This window comes from Vulpes vulpes, chromosome 5, assembly GCF_048418805.1.
Source record: "Vulpes vulpes isolate BD-2025 chromosome 5, VulVul3, whole genome shotgun sequence".
Classification (NCBI taxonomy): domain Eukaryota; kingdom Metazoa; phylum Chordata; class Mammalia; order Carnivora; family Canidae; genus Vulpes; species Vulpes vulpes.
In genome coordinates this window covers 23350889-23376893 of record NC_132784.1, presented here as the reverse complement: position 1 = coordinate 23376893, position 26005 = coordinate 23350889, and the positions used below count along the sequence as shown (strand labels likewise).

At 34.1% G+C, this 26005-nt stretch overlaps 1 protein-coding gene across 1 annotated transcript in view; it reads left to right on the top strand.

Moving 5' to 3' along the window:
- The window catches only part of LRP1B (LDL receptor related protein 1B), a 1812620-nt gene that overhangs the window by 1083600 nt on the left and 703015 nt on the right, over positions 1–26005 (top strand). The window contains exons 12-14 of the mRNA XM_072757648.1: positions 12977–13157; positions 19816–20035; positions 21914–22103. Coding sequence (XP_072613749.1) covers positions 12977–13157; positions 19816–20035; positions 21914–22103 — 591 coding nt within the window. The remainder of the gene's footprint in view (positions 1–12976; positions 13158–19815; positions 20036–21913; positions 22104–26005) is intronic.

Here is a 26005-nt window from a genome sequence, read left to right as displayed (position 1 = left end):
ATTGGCATCTAGTAGAAAGAGGCTAGTGTGCATTGCGCATTGTGCAATGCACAGGATGGTCCCCCTTGACAAAGAATTATGTCCAAAATGTCAATAGGGCCAAAATTGAGAAATCTGTCATGGAGGATAGCAGGGAATCAACCTGGCACCACCGCATAGGTGTCAAAAGTAGAAAACGAGAATATGAGACTTCAGATAATTTATCACTTAAGCACAGCAGACAGCACGAGCATAAGCATTGTGACGCTGGTCCCTATCCCTGGTCTCACAGGGTGAAGTCATGGGCCTACATGGATGCTGAGCAAGTAGGAATTATGCCACAGCTGACAATCCCATGGCCTGGAGATCCGTACCTTCAGAGCAAAGAGCCAATTTTGTACCAAACAACAAGGTTCTAAGTTCCATTGCCTTGTGGAGTAAACAATTACACAGTTAGGACCGTGTGCTTTCCTTGATTTAGTAGCCTCTGTAACTAGCTTTAGAAATTGTTTGGTATTAAGGGCACCTGGGTGGCTGAGTGGTTGAGTGTCTGCCTTTGGCTCAGGTCACGATCCCGGGGTCCTGGGATCCAGTGCCACATCAGGCTCCCTCTGCCTAGGTCTCTGCCTCTGTGTGTGTGTGTGTGTGTGTGTGTCTTTCATCAATAAATAAATAAAAATCTTAAAAAAAAAAGAGAGAGAGAGAAAGAAAGAAATTGTTTGGTATCAGAAGACAGAAAAGCCTTAAGGTTCAGCACACTCAGCAAGAAAGTTCAGGTACACTGAAGGTCCATCAGGGACCGCCTCTCCCAATACTCACAAAGAAGACCCTGGAAATAAGTACAAGTCATGATAAAGACTCACTTATCTCTGTTGTTCATGAGGACTTTACCTAGAACCACCTCAGGAATCTTCCACACAAGGACTTAAATTTATAGAGAAAAAATATTCTGTTCATTTGTTTTTCTGCTACATAACCCATAATATCCCTGTGATTTCTTTTTCATATTCTCTTTGTCATCCCCTGAGCACTCTGGGTGTGTTCAGGGCATTTCACATATGTGGATTCTTGTGTTGGGAATACTGTTCCATCAGGCATGCTCATGCCTCTCTCCTTTACCTCTCAGAGGTCTCTGCTTATAGACTACCTCTTCAGTTTAGCCCTTCCTGGCATCTAAAATCCAGTATCTGAACATATTCCTGGCCCAAAGGGACTCCTTTATCCCTTTTCTCTGGTTACTTTTACTCTTTGGTACTTATCCTATATGTATTTTGCTTGTGTGTTGTCTTACTACAAGAAGGTAAGCTTCAAGACATCAGAGGTTTTACTTTCACTCATTGACAAGTCCTTGAGGCCTAGAACAATGCCTGGACATATGGTAGCTATGCAACAAACATTCACTGAAAAGGTTCTTTATTTTGGCTGTCATTACTTTTAAAATAGTAACCAAAGTGATTACACAGAACTAAGAATGATTAAATAATGATTCTTTTTTGTTCTAAAATAAGGAACAATAATGATCTTATTGTATCCATCATTATTTTTTTCATCAATATTATCTGAAGTCATTTTGGTATTTATTAAAATTATTCTTATAATGAACTTTCTAATGATTCTTTAGGAATCTTGTAAAGGTGTACATATTCTTATGATTCATTTGAACTTTGGCAACATTTTAAAAAAATATTTTATTTATTTATTTTAGACAGTGCAGAGCAAGAGAGAGCATGTGCGCGTACATGCATGCACACACAAATGGGCGGTAGGATGGTATAGAGGGAGAAGGAGAAGCAGGCTCCCCAGTGAGCAGAGAGCCTGATGCAGGGCTTAGTCCCAGGACCCTGGGATCATAACCTGAACCCAAGGTAGACACTTAACTGACTCAGCCACCCATTGCCCCATGGCAATATTTTTAATGAAAAAATTAATTATGAATTTTAGTGAGTACACATGGGACATCTTCATCTTACCACTTTCTCAGGCCCTCTGCATCAGCATCTCATTTTCCTGCACAGCTTTATTATCATTATTATTATTATTATTTGCATAGTTGCATACCTACCTTGAATTGTTTCTTACTATATACTTATGTATGCAAATTATTCTGCACGAATTTACTTTATGGTTTTGTTGTGGAATTGTAAAGATTCATTTAACTTACTACACTAAAATTGTTGCAAAACAGCATTAATATCAATTTTAACTAATATCAATTTTAACTCCCTTTTTTCTACAGATGATGCTACATCTATCTTTTGATATCTGCTGTATATCAACCCTAATGTGTTTCTAAAACCATTTATTATTTTTATTTTATTATATTGTAAAATTAATGAACTGCTTTTATTTAGTTCGGTAGAAAAATTGCCAAATTGTGCAGCTTCCATATATTCCTCACACTTCCCCTGATAGTAACATCTTATGCAACAATACCAAAGTTACCAAAACCAGAAAAGTAATTCTGATATAATACTATCAACTAAAGGTCTTAACCAAACTGCCAGCTTTTGTATAATGAATTTAGTACTTAAATCTTCTCGGTCTATGTACCCCGTGACAGTGCCTCAGTTTTTTTCTTTTATTTTAATATTTGACCTTCCTTGATATACATATTTGTTGGCTCTCTACATTATGAGCCATCAAATATATTTTGGTAAGAAAATGAAGCTAGACTTTATTGAGAATGATGATTTTTATTGGAAAGTTGTTAAAGGATCCTTCACCTCAGTGACTTTACTCTGTCTCTGCTCATTTCTCCTTTATGTCTAACATTTTATTTTCCTGATGAATCATTGCAGATACCTTCTTTGACTTTCGCTTCAATTTATAATTTTTCCTTTAACAATTTTGGAAAGCAAACTTTAACATAAAGTAGTTATGTTGACTACTAACGAAATGGGGTCCTTGTAAATCAGTTTACTTTTCTGGGGCTTTCTTTCATTAGACATTGAACTGTATGATTCTTTAGATTCCTTTTTATCTCTAAAATACTGACTTTATAACTAGTTTCCTACCTAGTTTTATTTTTACATTCTTCCCTGACTCACTGTTTCAGTTTTGTAAGGCTAATTGCAGACCAGTGAGGGTAGTTAATATGGGTGTTTGCTTAGATATTTATGGAAGGATTTTTGTAAGGCAAATTTTTAAGGACTTAACTTCCTTTTTTTCTCATTTACCTATTAGTCCCACATGTATTTTGCCTCTTATTTTCCCTCTGATTATTAATGTGGGTCTGAAACAAGTGTGATTTGGTTTAATTTTAGGATGATGGGGTAGGTTCCAGGAGGATATCACACATTTTTTTGTCATGGTAATAATAAATACAATGAAGACTTACAGCTTCTGGCTTTTCAGCTCATCTTGGAATTTAATGATCAGTATCTTTCCCTAAAGCATGATGCCTAAGAAAAGTGTGAGCTACTTTTTTTTTTTTAAGTTCCCTTAAAAAGTATCAATTGAAGTGGTGCAACAGTTTGAATGTTTAAATGACCAAATGCAACACTATGGAACCTATTAGAAAACATAACTAATAAAAAAAATCACTTTCTTTGAAGTTAAATTGCTCAAGCAATTTTAATGGAGTTGCCTTTTCATCTACTATGAAAGAGATTGAGTAATTTAGTGTTAATGCAGTAAGTTCCAAAATGTTTTATTTTGTAAATTATAACTTATTTCATGGGCCTAAAAGGAATATTCAAGAATAGCTATATTATTTTGTGTTCAGAAGTTAAAGCAATTTTTGCTCTGTTCTCTCTTGCTAAGGAGGCAGAATTGGATAGTAAAGGGCATTAATGGAAATTACTTTCTCCTCATTCACAATGAGGATGCATATGTTGTATTATTTCATGAGATGGTTAGGTGCCACAAGAAGAGACAGGGGAGAGGCTCTGGGAAACACAGTGGATGGTATCCATGGGTCAGAGACAGAAAGCACAGCACAACACACAGGGTCACATAGGAATGACACAGGGTGGTGGTCCGGAGGTTGAAGACAGGAGTGATGGGGAAGGCATTAATGAACAGCCTTTATTGGCATTCTGGTGGAAAGACAAAACAAGCAAGATAAACACTTTAGAAGTGGCTAGTGTGAATAATTCCATTGGACTTTAAATGATAAGGGTGATAGTTGCTTGGGACCTGGCCCTGGGATGGTTTTAAGGCAGAGGAATTTTGCCACCTGGCCTGAAGACCAGAGAGAAGAGGTATGGTTCTGGATTGTTTAGTTTTTGTTTTTTTGTGTGTTTGTTTCATTTCATTTCCTTTTTTTTTTTAAGATTTCATTTATTTATTCATAGAGACACAGAGAGAGAGAGAGTGGCAGAGACACAGGCAGAGGAAGAAGCAGGCTCCATGCAGGGAGCCCGATGTGGGACTCAATCCAGGGTCTCCAGGATCAGGCCCTGGGCTGCAGGCGGCGCTAAACCGCTGCACCACCGGGGCTGCCCTCATTTTTATCCAAGTATAGTTAATGCACAATATTATATTAATTTCAGGTGTACAATGTAGTGATTGGGCAACTCTGTGTATTGTGCTATCATCTGTCAACATCTAACCCTATTACATTATCATTGAATGTATTCCCTATTTGTACCTTTCATCCCTGTTCTTTTCATGCCATAACTGGAAGCCTGTATCTCTCAGTCCCCATTTTGCCCATCCCCCACCTACCTCCTCTTTGGCAATCATTTTTTTCTCTGTATTATGGATCTGTTTCTGCTTTTGTTTGTCTCCTTCTTTCTTCATTTGTTTTTTTTTTTTTTAGATTCCACATATAAGTGAAATCACATGATATTTGTTTTTCCTGTGACTTATATCACTTAACATAATATCATCTAGGCCCATTCCTGTTGCAATGATAAGATCTCATTCTGTTCTGTGACTGAGTAATAACTGTGTATGTGTGCGCATCTCATCTTTTTTATCCATTCATCTATTGATGTACACTTGAGTTGCTTCCATATCTTTGCTATTGTAAATAATGCTGCTGTAAACATGCGGGTGTATATATCTTTTTGAATTAGTGTTTTTGTCTTCTTTAGATAAATACCACATTGTAGAATTACTGGATCATATGGTATTTCTATGTTTAATTTTTTGAGAAACCTACGTACTGCCTTTTAAAATATATATATATATATATATATATATATATATATTTATTTATTTGAGAGAAAGAGAGGAGAGTCTGCAAATAAGAGAAGAGGCAGAAAGAGAGGGAGAGGGAGAGAAATTCAAGCAGACTCCCTATGGAGTGAAGAGCCCAATAGGGGGCTCAATCTCACAACCCTGAAATCATGACCTGAGCGGAAACCAAGAGGGGACAGTGAACCAACTGAGCCACATAGGTGCCCCTCCAAACGGTTTTGTTTTTTTTTAAGTGGCTGCACCAGTTTGCATTCCCACCAACAGAACATCAAGTTTCCATTTTCTCCACATTCTCTCCAACACTTATTCCTTCTTGTCTCTTTTGATTCCAGCCAGTCTGACGGGTGTGAGCTTATATTTCATTGTGGTTTTGATTTACATTTCCCTGGTGCTTAGTGATATTGAGCATCTTTTCATGTGTCTGTTAGCCATCTGTACGTCTTCTTTGGAAAAATGTCTACTCAGGTCCTCTGTCCATTTTTAGTTAGATTATTTGGGGTTTCTTTGGTGTTGAGTTGTAAAAGTTCTTTTCATACTTTGAATATTAATCTCCTATCAGATATGTCATTTGTGGATATCTTCTCTCATTCAGTAAGTTGCTGTTTTGTTTTGTTGATGGTTTCCTTTGCTGTGTAAATCTTTTTATTTTGAGGTAGTTCCCATGGTTTAGTTTTGCTTTTGATTCTTTTGCCTGAGGAAACAAATCCAGAAAAAATATTGCAAAGGCCAGTGTCAAACAAATTACTGACTTTGTTTTCTTCTAGGAGGTTTATGGTTTCATGTCTCATGTTTAGGTCTTTAATCCATTTTGATTTTATTTTTATGTATGGCATAAGAAAATGGTCCAGTTTAATTATTGTGCATGTAGTTGTCCAATTTACCCCCCATTATGTGTTCTTGCCTGCTTAGATGTAGATTGACCACATAAGTATGGATTTATTTCTGGACTCTCTGTTCTGTCCCATTGGTTTTTGTGCCATTGGTCTATTTTTGTGCCAGTATGTTGGCATTTGATTATTATAACTTTATAGTATATCTTGAAAACTGGGATTATGGTGCCTACAGCTTTGTTTCCTTTCTCAAGATTGCTTTATTTGTGGTCTTTGGTGGTTCCATACAAATTTTAGTATTAGTTCAGTGAAAAATGTTGTTGGTATTTTGATAAGGAGTGCATTGAATCTGTAGATTGCTTTGCGAAATATGGACATTTTAACAGTATCAGTTCTTCTAAGTGGTTTAGTTAGTTCACAAAATAAAGACATATTCCTGACTGGGCCCTTTTCTCTAAGAATTGGCTATCTCAAAGAGAAGCGAAATCAGAATTTACAAAAAAATAAAAACATTTAAAATTCTTTATAATACAACTCTGATATTATTTAAAATTAATAGTAGACTATTATAAAAATGAGCTATATACTCGTTGCAGGTCTGTAAGAGCATTCTTAAATTGGAAGCATCTCTGCCCTCTGTAGTGTGTACTTTCCAGAGTTTCATCTGAAAAGAATGAATGTGAAGTATCTTTCTTCTGCTCAGAGCATTCAGCAAAATAATTTCCAATGATGATGGTGTAATGAGGTTCTTCAGAGAAACAGAACCAATAGGATGTATGCATAAAGATAGAGAGAGAGAGACAGAAACATAAAGAATAGGCTTGCACAATTATGGAAGATGGCAAGTCAAAAATCTATAGGGTAACCTGACATGGTTGACCCAGGGAAAAATTGATTTTGTACCTCAAGTCTGAAGACAGTAAAGAAACTCAATTTCCTCTTCCTTAGGAGACTTCAGTCTGTTTTCTCTTAATGCTTTCATCTGACTGGATGAGACTAACCCACATTATGGAGGGTAATTTACTCCAAATGTATGGATTTAAATGTTAATATCACCTAAAAAATATCTTTCCAGCAATATCCAGACTTCTGTTTAATCAGATCTCTATATACCTTGACCTAGCCAAACTGACTCATAGAGTTAACTATCACACATAGCCAGGTGAACAAAATGTTTGAAGATGTGGTAGTATAAATCAATAAATAATTCCCATAGAGCAATAGCTTAGAACCCAAGAGTGATGATTATTTGTAGTCATATTTGCACACTAATTTGTTCATCTGTTTATTATTTATTAAAGACTACCAATGTATGACTTCTGTGATTTCTCTTGGGAGATAATTCTCCATGAATCACTCACATTTCTGCATGTCTTAGAGTGAGGCAATTATTGCCTTTTATACTGAAGTCAATCAAAACATTTATAGGAAAAAGCCTTGGAAAAAGAGGTAGTTTATCTCTACAATGTAAAAGGAAGCTTTGTTTATTGCCCTTTATAAAATATTTGGGTTTCCTAACTCTAGGTTTATTTTTTGTAATATAACTCGCTGATTGTGAATATATCTGTAAGGGCCCAACCCAGTCATCCCCATGAGACTTTGGAGTCAAAGGAACTGATATCATTCTGCTGATGACCATACTGCTTACTATGTAATAAAGTTCTTTATATTTGACTTACAAGCCTTGTGTCTTTGGCCATCATCCATGACACAGTAATGGGCTAATTTGTTAGCTTGAAAGTAGGGTAAAAACTCCGTTCTTTACAATTTTTTTTAAAACTTTCCATTGAATTATCATTTTAGATTAGTTTATTGGTAACTGTGATGCTTCCTGTGGCACTCTCTTTATTCTTATCTATGTTCATCACTATTTCAAAGATGAAATATTCAAATGTAATAGAGACAGTCCGTATCACCCTCTTCCCAAATTGAAACTAACAATATGATTTTGATGATAAAAGGAAGATACTATGCTTTAATATATTCTGTTCATCTTAAAACCCTAAATGTACTTCACACATCTCTTTGAATACAACAGCAAAGTATTTTGTTCTGATTAAAATAGCTGTGTATTTACCCTCTTGGACCTGTTAATTGATCTGAAGAAGGACTTGGAATGTAAATGAGGATGAGAACATCAGCCTCAGCTGGCCATGGGGGACAGATAATATAGAAAACTTCAGTCTGGCCAAAGATTCCTATAACCTCAGGAGATAGGAAATTTAGCAGGCAAACGTAACTGCCACACTATTAATTAAATCAACTTCATTCACTCATGTCAGATACATATAAGCTGTGATGCCTTAGGCCACATTGAAATACACAGAGAGGATTTGGATGAATTGAACTACATGAATATGAGGCAGGAGAGTTGTCCAAGCACTGACTCTGAATTGTCCAAGTACTGATTATGAGGCAAGGTAAAGCACCTCCGGCCCTAAGCCTGTCTACATGGCATACTCACATCCAGTTGTTTAAGGCATGTGATCATCCTCTGCACTCATGGAAACACTTTTGCAATACTTCATTCCAACTCAGAAAAATAATGTTCACATTAAGGATAGAAAATCCTTAAGGATACAATGGGAAAATATAAGCATTGTATTTTTATGATGCCAATCATGGTGTATAATTTCTAATTAATCCCTCATGTTGATCAGATTCTCTTGTAAAGAATCAAGACTTATGAATTACTCTGGAGATCCAGTATATGCACCTTAAAAAAACTAAAGACACCGTCACATTCTTTTCCTTAAAAAAAAAAAGAAATCTGGGACCCATTTTTAGAAGTAAATAATTTTATTTTAAATACATAAAACTTCAATCTTCTTCTGTTTCATAAAATATGTAATAATACAAATCAGACATGTAATGATATCTTAGAAGTATGTTTTTCTTTACTCTTTTTCAAATGCTTACTTTATCTAGTTCTAGGTATTAAATTCATTTAAATAGCTTTTCTAATTATATATTTCTTTTAATTCTACATAATTATTCTCCTTAATTTATATAAGTTGTATTATCTCTTATTCATCCTCATTTCCTAAATGGTAGATATCACCTATAAGAAATTGTTATCTTCAAGAATTTTTCACTTAAGTGAAAAGTATAGCTTTTGATGATGATGTGTGTGTGTGTGTGTTTTAGCATGCTAGTCATAATTTTGCCCATTTATAAAAGTTATTCTTAAAGTACTAGAATGGTATTTAAAGAGAAGCAATGATGGGAAGTTTAACAATTGGGACAAAACAATATGTTAATCTTAAGCATTCATAGAGTACATTAAAAATCTGTTTTTAATCTGAAGTATATAGATAAATGTCTCAACTCTTCACTTAGAATGAGTGTTATGAAAAAAAAAGAATGAGTGTTATGATATGTTATTATGATATGTTAATTAAAAAAACTATAAGAAAACATTATCTACTGGAACTTTCTGTCTTGTGATCTTGTTGTCTTTTTTTCTTTTTTTGAAGGAGTACAAACGTTGAGAATCCTTCCTTATTGATAAATGAAAACAAGTATTTTGTTAAATTTAAGGGTAATTTTGCCAGATTGAAAAAAAAAACACATTTGTAATCTTTGTTACTGGTTTAATAATAATAATAAAAATAATAATATAGTCATGAATATTGGTTTTGAAATGTAGAATATTTGAACTCTCCAAAGATATCAAAACAATCTACTCTAATAAGTTTTATCAACTTTATCAAACACTTTTCTTATATTTGAATAGTCATGTGTTTTTATCTTAAGCTGGTAATTCATATCTCTGTACTCATCTATGTTTGTTTGAGATTTGAATGACATGAACTTTCCTATGTCCTGATCCCCAGTTGAAGGATTTTTGTTATAGAGTCCTTGGTAGTCCATTTCAGGCAGGCTCTAAGCAAACTTTCTTCAATAAAAAATCAAATGCACGTAAAACCAATTTCCTGTGTTTTAGTGTTCCATCAGCCATAGGCTAAGGAAGATACCATATGATAGGAAGTCAGAATATTTTCATTATCAATGTATATTTGTTGAAAAAGTGATTCACTGATTGTTTAGGCTTTGTCCTACAAGACAGGTAATCCCTCCATTCCTTGTTAAAGATAGCCTAAAAAGGATTTGCACATAGACTATTTTATGAGTTTCTTTATTTTAAAATGTTTATTTAGCCTCATTTTTCCCTCAAGAGAAAATAAAACAAAACAAACACACAAACAGCTTTAAAAAAAATTAGGCTAATGGTGCAGGTGGCTCACTAGTTAGGCACCTGACTCTTGATTTTGGCTCAGGTTATGATTACAGGGTGGTGAGATCAAGCCCTTTGTTGGGCTCAGCATCAGCAAGGAGTCTGCTTAAGATTCTCTCTTTCTCCCTTTGCCCCTCCCCTCCCACTTGTGTGTGTGCTCACTCTCTCTCTCAAATATATAAATAAATCTTAAAAAAAAAACACTAAGCTAATTATTTCATTGCTATCTTAACAAACTAGATAGGAAGCTAAAGGGAAAATTATGATGATGATGTTATTAGTAATAATATAACAATATTTATATAACATTTACCATGTGCCAACCATTATTTTAAGTATTTTACATATCTTCATTTAATCCTAAAACAATCCTATAATTTAAACACTGTCATTACACCCATTTTAAAGATTAGGAAATTGAAGCATAGAAAGGTTAAGTAATTCACTCAGAGATATGATGAGCGGCAAACCCTAGGCCTTGTAATTTGAGAACTTGTGATCCTAATCACTCCTTTATGCCGTTCAAGCATTTCATTCTGAAGAAAGTCTAACAATATAATTAGGGACAGAATCTTCCCAATTTTGTAATTCAAGTCCATTTCACTCTTACTATTTATTCACAATTGTCTCTGCATATACTATTTCCAAGTAAAGTTGGCCACTAATCAAAGTGCAAGGAAACCTTATTAAATAATCATTTTAAGAGTAAAACATGAGGAATATTTCTATCAAGTAACAATCATAAGGAAAAGAACCAAGTCATGTATAAAATATTTTTTATCCTGATAAAATAGTAAAGATTAACATAGTATTGAGAATTTACAATATTGCAGGCAGTATGCTGAGTGCTTTACATGCAGTAGTTATGTTACCCCTTGTTGCTATCGCCCTGTGGTGTAAGTGCTATGATTATCTTTAGTTGATGAGTGGAGAAATTAAAGATCAAAGTGACTGAGTTGCTTACCCAAGTGTCAGAAGCAAAATTTCCATCCATATAGTTTGCAACTGCTTCAGATGAAAAATAAATAAAAAGTGTCAAGTTAGATGTCAAAAGGAAAATTTATAAAAATAAGAGGGCTATTAAAGATGGAAGTGTCCATGCTGGAGTAGATTTCAAATGTAATACAGTTTTTGAAAACCAACTAACAAGATAAAAATCAACCGCAGACTATTAATAAATATAAAGGAAAAGAGTAAACAGCTATTATTTTTCCATTATGCCAGAGCAGGAAAGTGCTCAGTAAAATTAAGTGTCAATAAAGTAAAGACAAAATTAAACTTTTTTTTCTAAGCAGAGACACAATTAACCTGTGAAAATGACTCATACTGGATGGTAATGAAGCAAATAGCTTAGTGAAATTGAGAACATATCTGATTCACCATAATGGGATTTTCAGTTAGATCAAATCACACTTTGTATTAGTCATCGTGAGTCAGGGTACATGCTGATGAGCACTAAGGGCCTCAAAAGAAAAATTTACTTTTCTCCAAGGCCAGAAGGCTCATGATTAAAAACCAGGATATAGTAAATATTTAGTACATGTGCATAGGAGGGAATGACAAAAGATATGCCAGTAGTGTGTGAACCAATAGTTCTGTCTTTAGTGTATTCCTACCTATTGCTTCATCCAGTAAATTCAGTGCTCAACCTCATACTCAAGAGGAAAAGAGACAAAGACTTCCTTGGTTTCGAAAGAAGAAACCACGGTAATTTCTCATGCAGCACAGAGATGGAACTACCTTTATGATCTTGTGGGCAGTTTGGAAAGTTGTTAATAAAATGGCAAAAAGCAAGGGCAGGATTCACCCCAGGAATAGTGCAGTTTCAAAGATATCTACACTGGGTATCATGTGACTTGGATTTTTGTTCCAATTCTATCACTTCTTGTGTGATAATAGACGATAACCCTTCATTTTAAAGTCTTGGCATTTTCCTTTCTGTGAGGAGTTTGAATTAGTTGAACTTATAAGATTATATATTTATATTTCTTTGAATTACCACTGCCTGTATCTTACAGAAGTCTGTACTAATGTCCTTTTTAAAATAAGTCTAGAGGGCAGCCCCTGTGGCCCAGCTGTTTAGTGCCACCCCCCACCCAGGGCGTGATCCTGGAGACTGGAGATCAAGTCCCACGTCAGGCTCCCTGCATGGAGCCTACTTCTCCCTCTGCCTGTGTCTCTGCCTCTCTCTCTCTCTCTCTCTCTCTCTGTGTGTGTGTGTGTGTGTGTCTGTCATGAATAAATATTTTTTTAATAAATAAATAAAATAAAATAAGTCTAGAACATAGAGAAATATTTCAGTGTTTGAGATTCACTGTTTGTGCAGTTCCATGATGAGAACCTTTTGGGACTTTCAAAGGTGTGCCTCTTGTTCATCTCTTAGCAAGAGGATTCCTATTATTTTGATTACTCAGATTACATATTGTGAGTTTCACTATGCTTACTTTTTGAACATAGTACTTGTTCATACTACTCAATTTTTTTTTTTACTAAACAAACAATCAGTAACTATATTTATGTTCTCAGAACTTTCTCCCTGTGATATGTCACCTCTTATATTTTCCTGTTTTCCTGCAAATCACTGTTTCAATTAAGATATATTGAGACAGGGCCTGCCACTCACATAGAAAGGCATTCAAAATAAAATATGGTATGGAATGATATTTTCCAAAATCACACTATAAAGAATCCACGAATCAGAATCCATTCATTTTTGAATTACTAGAACATAAGCAGTGGTCACTATTATAAAATGTGTTGCTCTCTTGTTTTTTTCTTTTTACAGATCTGGATAATGTGGAAGGCATTGCTGTGGACTGGATTGGAAATAACCTCTACTGGACAAACGATGGCCATAGGAAGACAATTAACGTGGCCCGGCTAGAAAAAGCGTCTCAGAGTCGGAAGACTCTTCTAGAAGGAGAAATGTCCCATCCCAGAGGGATTGTGGTGGATCCTGTTAATGGGTATGTAATAATATTTGATCAGCTTGATAGGAGGAAAAATTTTTTTATGTATTTAGTAGTAGCAAGTTTGAATTAAATTCACACATGAATGGCCAGAATGGGAAAAGTTACATTTTGAATTGCTAAATTAATGTGTCAAAATACAGTTAACTGAAATAAACAGATTATTTGTATAAAGGATATATTTACTTGATTTACTCTGACAAGGACTATAATTCTCCATTTTAGACGGCTTGACACCAAGATAAATAATCAATTGAGAGAATCAATTAATTTGATTTTTAAAGGGTATTAAAATTTAATATATTCAGAAAAAAGCAAAGATTTTTTTTTTGTTTTGTTTTTTTGGTTTTTGGTTTTTTGGTACATTTACCATGGGCCAGGCATTTTGATAAATGGGCTGACTATGTTCCTATTCTGTAATCATCAAATAATCTTTTAACTAATTGCTATTCTCATCTTTGTTTTACAAAGAAGAAACTGGTAACTGATTTGCAAATGACCATTAAATTATTAAGTGACTGAGTAGATGTTTAAATCCCAGCAGCCTGTCTCTAAAAATTTACTCAAAGCCACTACATGTCACTACATTTTACTAGCCAAGTTTAGTAATCACATAATTTTAGATATAATTATTGTTTTATATAGTGAAATCATTTTGTACCGTGTGCTACTTGTTTTAGGATAGAATATTTCGTGCAATTCTCAGCATTATATTTTTCTTTTATTTTTATTCAAAGCAATTACCTGAACACAAACAACACCATGCACATAGAAATATTGAAGAATATGAACATTCCTAACAGAATGTCAGAAATAAATGAATGGATTACATATTTTAAATGTATAGTTGCTATATGTGATGTTCATCCCTCCCGTCTTATATTTTACTGTTTGAAAATAGCGTCACAAAACAAGTATTCTTTATACCTTACTACACACATAGAAAAATACTCAATTGCATAGGATGTGTATACCTTCCCTATAAACTGAGATCACCAGATTGTAGTTCCTAAATTGTTTGTATTGAGAATAGCTCCAAACAAATACAATTAACGTACTTTTTCCTAGGCTGACATTTAGGCAGAGAGTGAACTCATTGTATGTGTTTTTATAAAACATAATTATAAAGCAATTTCACTGATTTTATGTGTGGATTCTATAATTATCTGTACTATGCCAGGACTTTCAAACCAAATCATCTACCTGACCTTTAAATCAAGGCAATCCTAATTTTAAGAGAAACTATTTATTACACACTGTCTAAATTTACTTGAAGCAAGATATCTTAAAACAGCATCTTTCTTCTCAGGAGTTCATTAGAGAAATATTTTGTGATATACTTAAAGAGCATTTGTGGTGCCAAGACAGATGACACAAATATGGAGGTCGTAGAATCATATGATTTAGAAGGAAGTTTAGAGGTCACTAGTCCCACCTCTCTATTCAAATTCGGGAATCCCCTTCAATGCTTCTCTAATAGGCAGGATAGATATAATATCCATTCCAGTTAGATATAATATCTACATTGTTTATAGTTTATAGTATTTGGAGGCAATCTACATCATGTATAGTGTTTGGGGAAAATTCTAATTGACTTTTTTTTTCTTTTCATTAAGGCAATATCTTCATCTCTGTAATATCTACTAGCTACTATATTTGCCTCTGGTGCTACAAAGAATGACTCTTAGACCTTTTCCATTAGACATTTTCTATTTTCTATTATGCACCAACCTGAAAAACACATTATGTGTGTATGTGTATGAGTATGAATGTGTATATACATATATATATATGTAGTTGTGCGCGCACACACACACACACACACATTATTTTTCTGAGCAATATACTATACCCAGAATTCTGTACTAGGCATACAATAGTTAACAAAACAAGCATAGCCTTAAGCCTTGTGAAGCATCTTCTGTTATCTGCAAGGTGGGGGATAGATAGATAGGACAAGAATTAAGTATCAAATAAGCAACTAATGTAATTTCTACAGACCAGAGTTAAGGAGGAAAACAAACAGGATGACATGTTGTAAACTAACAGGTTGAACAATTTCAATAGGTTTGCTGAAAGGCCTAAGGATGCATTATCTACACCAAAACTTGACTATAGAAAAAGAATCAGCAATGGAGAGTGAAGGAAAGAGTATTGCAGATCAAGAAAATGGTACATTTGAAGATCTTAAGTTGGGTAAAAACTTGACTATCAGAAACACCGAGATGAGAACAACAGAGAGGCAGAGGGGAAGTGATGCAGATGCAGTTAGGAAGCAGGACCTTGTTCGCCAGGATGAGAGCTTTGTACTCTGTCTTTGGCACAGGACAAAATAAGGAAGTAAGAATCAGACACATATTTAAAAAAATCTAATCTGACTGTACTGTGGAGAGTGGATTAGAAGATAGAAGTAAAAGTGGAATCATGTGAAATTAATTGTCCAAATAATTGTTTGAACATAATATAATTTTTTAAAAAGAAGAAGAAATGTTAGCTAGGAAAAGTCCTTTTAAAATAGCACAATATAACTTTTCACAAAATATTAAAAATAAAACCTTCATTTATTTACAGTTTTTCCTATCATAGTACCTATTTGCAGCTGTACACAGAAGGAGAGAATTACAGGTTTTCTCCACTTCAATAGCCAATTAACAAAAATTGCTTATTTCAGAAATATCCTTTATCCAAAGCTTCATAAACAATTACAGAATCAGAAAGACTTTGTTCATTTATTTCTTTATTAAAATGTATTATTGATTAAGTATCATACAGATCAATAGAAATCAGCAAAACAGTAATTGTCCTCAAGGAGTTTATAATCTTTTTTGTTTGTATGTTTTTTATTGGAGTCCAATTTGCCAACATATAGTATAACACCCAGTGCTCATCCTGTCCAGCGCCCCCCTCAGTGCCTGTCACCCAGTCACCCCATTCCCCCACCCACCTCCCCTTCCACTACCCCTTGTTCGTTTCCCAGAGTTAGGAGTTTATAATCTGATGTTCTTGAGGATGCCTGGGTAGCTCAGTGGTTGAGCATGTGCCTTTGGCTCAGGGGGTGATCCCGGGGTCTAGGGATCGAGTCTCACATCTGGTTCCCCACAAGGAGCCTGCTTCTCCCTCTACTTATATCTCTGCCTTTCTCTCTGTGTGTCTCTTATGAATATAAAAATAAATAAAATCTTTAAAAAAATGAGCTGATGTGCTTGATACACACACACACACACACACACACATTACCTATAAAAAATAGAATGAAATAATGCCCTTCAGAAAATCATTGAGACTCTCAATTCAGACTTGAGTTTTAGAGGTTGAATAGGATTTCCAAATGAGTAGATTTAATCTCAGGGGCTTAGGATGTGGAGTCATAAGGTTAGTCACTGTACTCTGATGGGACATGTAAGTACTTGTTCAGAGGCAGGGAAGTTAATGGCAGTTTTGAGATGAGATGGGTTCATTAAGTCTAGAGCAGAGGGCATGTGACAGAACATATAGGAGATGAAATTAGACATATGCAGAAATCTTCATTGTTTGTATTAAAAGATGTTTGTTTTTGTTTTGTTTTGTTTTGTTTTGTTTTGTTTTGTTTTCCCTGACAACAAGTAATTGGAAGGTCTTGAGAACAGTCACATTTTTCAATTCATGACTTAGGAAGACAAGTAATTGAAATGTGATAGTTCTATGTGGCCAACCTGTTAGAAGTTCCCATTGAAGAGGGATAAAAGACAGATTGTAGCATTTGTAATGGGAATAGACAAGTGAGGATTGAGGAAAGAGACACTGAAAATACAACTGGCAGGTCTCAACAGTGATAGAAATGGGGATAAAGCAGGAGGAGGAATTGGTTACGATGGCACTGTTTCTCAAGCTGATAGCTGCAGATGAATTCCCTCCTTCCGATGATAATTTCACACTTCATAATTTATATCAGTAACTTAGACACCTGTGTCTCCAGTTCTGACTTCTCAAAATATTATCTGTTGTAAATATGCTCAATGCTGAATGTATATTTGCCTCCAAACATGGTCTGTGGTATCCCTATCTCAATAGTGCCATGCTTTCTAGTTAATAGTAGCTATTACATCGGCATTAAATTGAGGTGTTTTTGTTTTTTTTTGTTTGTTTGTTTTTGAGATTTTATTTATTTATTTAACCCAGAGAAAGAGAGAGAGACCACACCAGCAGGGGGAGCAGCGGGGAGAGGGAGAGGGAGAAGTAGACTCCCCACTGAGCAGGGAGCCAGACCTGAGGTTCGATCCCAGGACCCTGGGATCTTGACCTGAGCTGGTGGCAGATGCTTAACTGATTGAGCCACTCGGGTACCCCATAAATCAAGTTTTTTAACAGTAACATTATGTTACTTTCATGGCTTAAGGATTTAAGTATGTCTAGGATTGACTGCCACATAATACAATTTAATTTGGGGATATGATCAATATCAACAAATGCAAGCTCAGTACTTATAGGGTACAAATATAAATAAGAAATAATCCCTGCCCTTAATTATATTAATTCTCAACTGAAACCATCTGACATTTAACACTATTAAATATAATGCAACAAATACTATAAAAAGTCTTTTTAAATGTCCCTAGAACACAAAGGAAAGACTTTATTTTGACAGAAAGGGTAGAAATAGACTTCATCAATTAATTGTATTTGAATAGGACTTGAAAAATAGAAGTGCAATTTTTCTTACTGTATTAGCAGAAGTCTCACTTAACCTAATATTTATTTAATGAACACCTGAGTCCCACATATAAAAAGATTTATATTAGTGTCTGCTTGTTTTATAGGTTATATTTCCTATTTTCTGCATTAGGAATCATCATGTTTCATACTGATTATAAGGCTTCCACAATATAACTCTGTCACTTAATGAAACTTGTAGATGATCACACACCTAGCCTCTGACAGACTGGCACCCTTGTTTAAATTGTTTTCTTATATTCTGTTTGAATAAAAATAATCATAGATAATGAATCAGATCACAAACACAGTTTTTTTAAATAGCAAAGCAATAAAAGTTATGCTTAGATTATCTGGAATTACCCCTCATGAATGTGTGTCTGCACACATATGCAATTTGGGTTGAAGAATCAAAAAAAAAAAAAAAAGAGTGTAACTGTGGGCAAAATAAAAGCTAGAGAGGAAGATAATTGCAATTTTAACAAGTTGTAAATTAGCAACAACAATAAAACTGCATTGACTAAACATATTTAAAATTTCATGAAAGTATTAATGGAGATAAAAAAGTTGTATATTACTCTTTTACATAGTTGATTTATACAGTTGAGGTCAATTAGTTATATGTAACTAACATAGGACTAGAGCAAATGGAATGACTGTCTCGTTTGTTCTTAATTTGTTCCAATAATAAGACCACTCAAAGAACAAGCTGGATGCAAGATAAACATATATGCATGTTTATTTCTAGGATTACAATGTATTTTGACATAATAAAATTCACCCATCTCAATCTATTTCCTCAGATCTAAAAAGATATAGCAACATAATTTTAAACTGTTAAGGGCATTTTTAAAAAGCTTAACTAGCATAAAATGATTGATGGTGTGTCACATCCTCAGGTTTCCCAAATCTTCATTTAGATCACAGTAGGATTTTTAGTCATGGATACAGATTTTTCCCAAATTACCTCAGGAATTATTTAGGGTCCAAAAAATAGACTTAAATGGGTGGCAGACGATCAACTAAGGCCATTTCTAGGGTCAGCAGCTTAGAAAAACTTTAGAGCTTTGGAAAGTTGTGTACGAGGTGACCGAATTAAAACCCACACTTTAATTAATAACTCCAGAACTTTCACATGACCCTAGAACAGCACAGGTGGAGGGGTTTAACCTTATTCATGAGGGAATTGGAAAGTTAGCTCAACACCCCCCCCCCCATTACAGCTTAACACAAAAGACTTGTCTTTAAAAGGCAGAAGCTTTTGTTTGAGAAAGAAATTAAAACTCAAAATCTCAAGGTCAGTCAACCTGATGTATTAAACTCATGTGCAGCTAAATCATCATCTGTGGGTTTGAGGTTATAATAAGGAGCAATAAAGCATAGATAATTTGCAGGAGGAAGACAAATTAGACTTGGCCAAATAAACCCAGTGTGACCATACCCTTCAGTACAAAGACAATTCAATTGCCTGTCTTAAAAAAATAATAAATAATAATTCATCTAAGATTAAATAAAGCCTGGAGGAGGTCATTAACGGCACCACAAGTTCTCATGTCAGTCGATCGATCTGCTTTTCAATCACATAATTGATTTTATGTTTTCTAAAGTGGACAACATTTAAAAATAGTAATGCCTCAAAAATCACTTTCCAAACTCAGTATCAACACCAAAGAAAATAAATATCTGGCACTTAGTGTTAGGTTCAATAGTGTATGAGGACAGTAAGTGTGGTAGTGGTGGCAGTGGGTTTTCTGTAATGTGGCCGAACAGCCTGGCTTCACTGAACACATCTGTGCTTCCCTGAGGACTTCACAGATGCCCCCTCCCTTTGGTAGATGAACATTTAGGTAGGAGGAGAAATCAGAATGTAATTAGATGTTATGGCAGTGCCCAATCTAAAGAAGCGTCCCTCTGTATGGGGGCTGGTTGAAATAACATGTGTGCACTCTTGTTTGTGACGTCCTAGTTGGATGTATTGGACAGACTGGGAGGAAGATGAAATAGATGACAGCGTGGGAAGGATCGAGAAGGCCTGGATGGATGGCTTCAATCGGCAGATTTTTGTGACTTCAAAGATGCTGTGGCCAAACGGTTTAACTCTGGACTTTCACACCAACACATTATACTGGTGTGACGCCTATTATGATCATATTGAAAAAGTGTTTTTGAATGGAACTCACAGGAAGGTAAAAGACAAATACTGCTGTTTTTTTTTTAACTCACAGGCTGCTTCTTCACAGAGCCTTGTTGTTGTGTTAAAAATACTTTCAAGTTTATTTTTACCCCTCTGAGGTGGCTGCCAGTAGTCTCTGTGGGGTGGCTGAAGGAGGCTGAGCATTAAGCAGTGCAGCTGGCGCTTGCCTCCGGGAGACCAGGACCAGCTCACTGTGGTATGCCAGGATTTGTGGGATTTTAAAAAGAAGCTCTCAGGATATCAGAGCTGTTTTAAAATGCAGTTTTCCTCCATTATTGATGAGTTTGCTATGACCAAGCAACCCAACTCTATTCCAGTATCTTTAATATTTGCAGGTGAAATTTAACCTACATATTATGAAAAAGTAATTATCCTGCATTTATTTGAATAAAGAGCTTCATGACATTGGAATTGAAACACAAAAATAAACTGAACTTCAGGTCTATTACTTTGAACAAATCTCAACTTCCTCTTGCCTCTTTTGGTAGGATCATTGCAAAATGATTTTGAAATTCTTGAGTAAAATTGAGGATGGAGTTGATTGTGTGCCAACAGAGGCAGTGTTGACAAAACATCGCCTCTACATTTCATCTTATAATAACCCAAGTGGATATAACATTATGAACTGGCTTCAACACTTTTGTTAAATAATAGAAAATGGAATGTTAGAAATTATTAAAATGCCTCTGTTGATACTATATGTCTTTCTTTTTGGAAAGGAAGACTGCATAGTTGGCCAAGCCTACTCATTATGAATTCTGTTTAAGAAATAAGCAGTACATTAATCAGTTAAGGCTACTTCAATCGTTAGTTGACTCTAACTGTGCTTTTATTATGTTCCCTCAAGTAGTAAAATTGATTGGCATTTAACCTAATGTCACATACTTAACAGGTGTCAAAAAATATATATGATTCCTTTAAAGATATTGATATGTACACCACATAGAGAATATTGTACTGGCTAGCATATTCAACCCTCATGGAAGTTAGAAAGTAGAAGTAAGAAACTGTCTTAATTATTCAGTATATGAGTATGTGATATGAAGAATTCAGAAAAAGAAGCAAAAGTTGAATTTCTAACCCCATGTTATTTGGATAACTTCTTCAATTTTTTTAATATTAAATGGAGTAAGTGCAAAATGCTTTGTCATATTGTATACAATATCATTTTATAAATGGTGAATGGCGAAAAAGTACTATTATTGAAGGTGTGACTCTTTATTCCTCTTCTACAATTGCTCCAGTTGAACAAAAACAAAATACAACAAAGAAAATCAGACTGAAATTAGCTAATGAGTCTTATTTACCTACTTACTACTAATAAATGTTTATATGTTCAAAATTAAAATCTCTACCTCCCTCCCTGCCTTTCATCTTCTAGATTTCTTCCATTTGCATTGGCCAATTAAGTAGGAGAATCCCTTTCATTCCCAATGTGGTAAGACCATGTTCTAGTCCTTGGCTGTTGCATAAGCAATATCACAATACACATAATGACACTAATTACTCAGATCAATTTCTATTCCAGGTTATGTTACTGGAATATCATTAAGAAAAGAAACAGGGGAGAGTGTCAGACAAAGTCATTTTAATAGGTTCATTTCTTGACCATATGAGTAATGTCATATATGAGAGGATTCAAATGGATGAAATATAAATAATATCCTTCAAATAACATGTCCTAAAAACAGAAAAAAAAATATGCTCACATTGTGAAATCTGTTTTTCAAATGCACTGAGAGAAAATATGAGTTAAGATATTAGTTAGATCATTATCTGCTCTACTTATTTTAATATCATTTTCTCTAAATATTTAGTTATGTTTTTAAAGATCAGTTCTGATTTTTCACAATGTGTTTATATTTTACAGATTGTTTACAGTGGGAAAGAGTTGAACCATCCTTTTGGACTGTCGCATCATGGGAATTATGTGTTCTGGACTGATTATATGAACGGTTCCATTTTTCAACTAGATTTGATAACGAACGAGGTGACATTACTGAGGCGTGAAAGACCACCCCTGTTTGGGCTTCAGATTTATGATCCACGAAAGCAACAAGGTATTAAAAACCATATAAAATTTATTCTGGGTTTTACCTACAGTAATACTTCACAATATTTGCAAAAGGTTTTATTTTGATGGTGTCACTGAAGCTTTATGATAAAAAGTGTCTAGTCACTCCCAAGTCAATCAAATCTTAGACTTTATTACCATAAACATCTATTATTTATTGTTCAAAATAGCTTGAGCAAGTAACTGGGAATTCTATTTTAGTGAAGTTCAAGATTTTTTCCAAATGCTTCCTTTTTCAAGTCATCTTCTTATTATTTAGAGGAAAAAGATTGAAAAAGACTGTTAAAGCTAAAAAAAAAAAAAAATCCACTTCATGTTCTAAGGTTAAGTATTGTGAGCAATAAGAACAACTTTTCATGGGAAAGGAGTATTATGTAAAAATATTATAAAACAAGTCATACAATGAAAAGAGTATTGCAAAAAAAAGTATTTTAGTATATTTATTTGATTAGTTTCATGTCAATTTAAGGAATGTTTAATTATATTAGTTGTTATGAAAGGGAAATAACCTACCGTGATATTCATGCCTTATAAAATTCAGGTAATATCATTGTATGTTTTATCTACATGAGTTATTAATATTTATCAGGCCATCTACAAATTGCATGACTCAGAATTTAGGCATTAAACAAAGAAAACAGCTTAGTAAATTATGTGATAGATTTTTGTTATGAATCAAAATAGTCATTGTTCCTTTCATTTATGGTGATATTCTTGTGAAAATTTAATGAGTATACATTTCAATAAATTTAGAATGAAAAGATAATATCCTGAGTTTTTAAATGTGTATATTGTCAATAGAAAATTATCTAGCAGCAAGAGATTTTTTTTTTAAAGATATTTTGGCTAAATCAGAGATTTTAAAAGCAAATTATCAAAGGGCTTCATGTTTTTTTCCCCCTTACAGTATTAAAATTGCCTCATTGGGATACAAGTGCAATTTTATAAAATAATAGAAGTATAAAGTGAGGTGTTTCAATAGCTAACAAAAGATAAAATCTTTAAAAAGAATAAAAGTGACTTTATTCGAGGTGGTATAAGCTATATTTGTGGACCAGCAATGAAGAAGAATGACAATTGTCTAGATAGGTAAAATGGTAATATTTTGTTACATTCATGTCACTCCTACTCCTTACCCCCCTTCCTTCCCAAACATTATTGAGTGTCTACACTGAACTGGGGGCAAGACCCTGAAAAGGAATAACCCTTTTCATCTCCTGGAGGATCTTCTTTGCCTGATTGTTGTTCTAATATCGCAAACATTAATATCCTGGATTTTATTAAAGTAATCAGTATACAATTCCATGTCCCATTTCCATTCTCATAAAAATTGTTAATCTTGAATGCCATTGCTGAACTCCCTCTAGTCAAATTCCATGATGTTTTCAAATCTTCATTTTCTTCAAACTTCTAGTTGCTTTAGAAAGTTGGTGAATTAAATGCAACATGTGAGATAATACCTGTCTTACTGTAAAATGGTTTTGGGCTTAAACCCAGATTCGAACACTTTTTGTTCTGAAAACTTAAGACATATCATGAAAGGTCAACAAAGATAAGAAATGCTTTCAGGGCACCTAGGTAGCTCAATGGTTGAGCATCTGCCTTTGGCTCGTGTCATGATCCCAGGGTCCTGGGATTGAGTTCCCTGCAGAGAGCCTCCTTCTCCTCTGCCTATGTCTCTGACTCTCTGTGTCTCTCATGAATAAATAAATAAAATCCTGAAAAAAAATAAATGCTTTCTTCATAAAACTCCTATAAGGATTAAATAACTGAATTACTAATTGTAATTAGAAAATGTGTACTTCCCACATATTTTATATTAATTTTCCTTTATCACTTCTCTATAAAGAGGCATATTGTTAAAGTTTCCTTTCATATAAACATGTTAAGTAAATATTCAAAGGAATAATGTGTCACAATCACATACAAGGGAGCACATGCCTCTGATAGGACTATGTGGAACGTACTCCCTGTGTTTCATGAGGAAATCTGCTCAGTGTTCTAGACAGTACCATCGACATATAATTGTTCAATGCTATCTCTTGGATGGACAATACTTTTTTTTAAAGTACTTTTTAAAAATGTTCAATTAAAGGCACATTAAAATGAAAGCTTAGCCCTAATTACTAAACTTTTTATGTAACTTTTATTGTAGAAACCATTATGTTTTGTGTTACCGAAAGAATGTGTTTGGGCAAGTTGATGGATAATTTTTCATAAACTTAGGTGAAATAATCAATTAGTTTGAGTTTCCTACCCAGTTTTCTTGTAGCTAAAGATTGAATACTACTTAAGTGGATCTTTTGAATCAATAATATAGTATGGAGAGATGTCTGGCCAACATAGTTTTCATTAACTCAATAGACATTGAAATGGATAACCTACTTAGGATCTAAATATTTAACTTTTTACTAAATTAGCCAGAATGGGTAGATTATAAAGCAAAATGCACACAGATATTCAAATGCAGACATGTTATCTTAATATATTATAATGTTCTCTTAGTGAAAATCATGAGAAAGAGAGTGGTATTTCTTTTTCACATGTTGTGAACATAAGATATTAATAAAAATTTAGAAACACATAGTGGCACACAAAATTTGGTTATATACTATTTTGTTATATTATATATTGTTTTTCTAGGAATAAAATAGTTGCAATTGAATAGAAAACCAGCTTCCTACATAGTCACAGATCACAATTTCTTCATTGAATGTGATAAACTAGTCTCATATGGCCTTGTATTTTCTCTCTCTGAGGTACTATGGTTTCTATGACTATATACCTTATGTAAACTTACATGAGTATTTATACATGTATCTATGAATATATATATGTATATACATGTATATACATAGATGCTAGATAATATAGCACACACACACACACACACACAGACACATACACACACACCCCACCCCACAGTAATACTAGGTTAAAAATCCAGGAATGTTATTATTTTTTTTTTCAGGAATGTTATTAATGTAACATTTATATTCATATTAATGTAACACCTAAACTCTTTTAGACTCGGTGTCAGAAAATTAGTCAGCTAATTTGACCTCTCCAGATCAGAAGAGACTCTTATCAAATTATTTGTTAATATAGCAGCTAATTTCAGGAAGGTAGATATATAACCATATTAAAGAGAAAACTACCCCTAGGAATGAATTACTAAATAATTCCAAAACATTTTATCTCATATGCTACTGTCATTTCTTCTGATTTAGTTAAACTTTGTGGTTTTTTTTTTTCATTTACATTAGACATCTAGAAACATTGTTAAAATCCTCTCCTGAAATTTCTGATATAAAGTACAGCAATTGTATAAAACTAACATACTTTCTCCTGTTTATTCTCTAGGTTCAGAGGCACACTTTAATTTTTCCCACATGTTTTAGAGAATGGAATCATCAAAACTAAGTGCAGGATCTAAAAAGAGTTAATGAGGTATGCCTGGGTGGCTCAGCAGTTGACCCTCTGCCCTCAACTCAGGGCATGATCCTAGGGTCTAAAATAGAGTCCCACATCAGGCTCCCTGTGAGAAGCCTGCTTCTCACTCTGCCTATGACTCTGACTCTCTCTGGGTCTCTCATAAATAAATAAGTAAAATAGGAAAAAATAAAATCACAAGTGTTAATGAATAGTTTTTAATATAAAATTATAGAATTAAAAATAATAGATTAGTTTCTATGCCAAATATATGAAATTAATTAATAATTAACTATAATTCTAACTACCAGGAAATGGGCTAAATATTCTTATTTGAATCTCATAAAATATATTTAAGGTAGATACTATTTGTTTCTATCGTGCATTGAAAACCCCAAGGATCGGGCCTATGTAGCCATTTGCCCTCAGGAAACAATGAGCCAGGGATAAACTGGT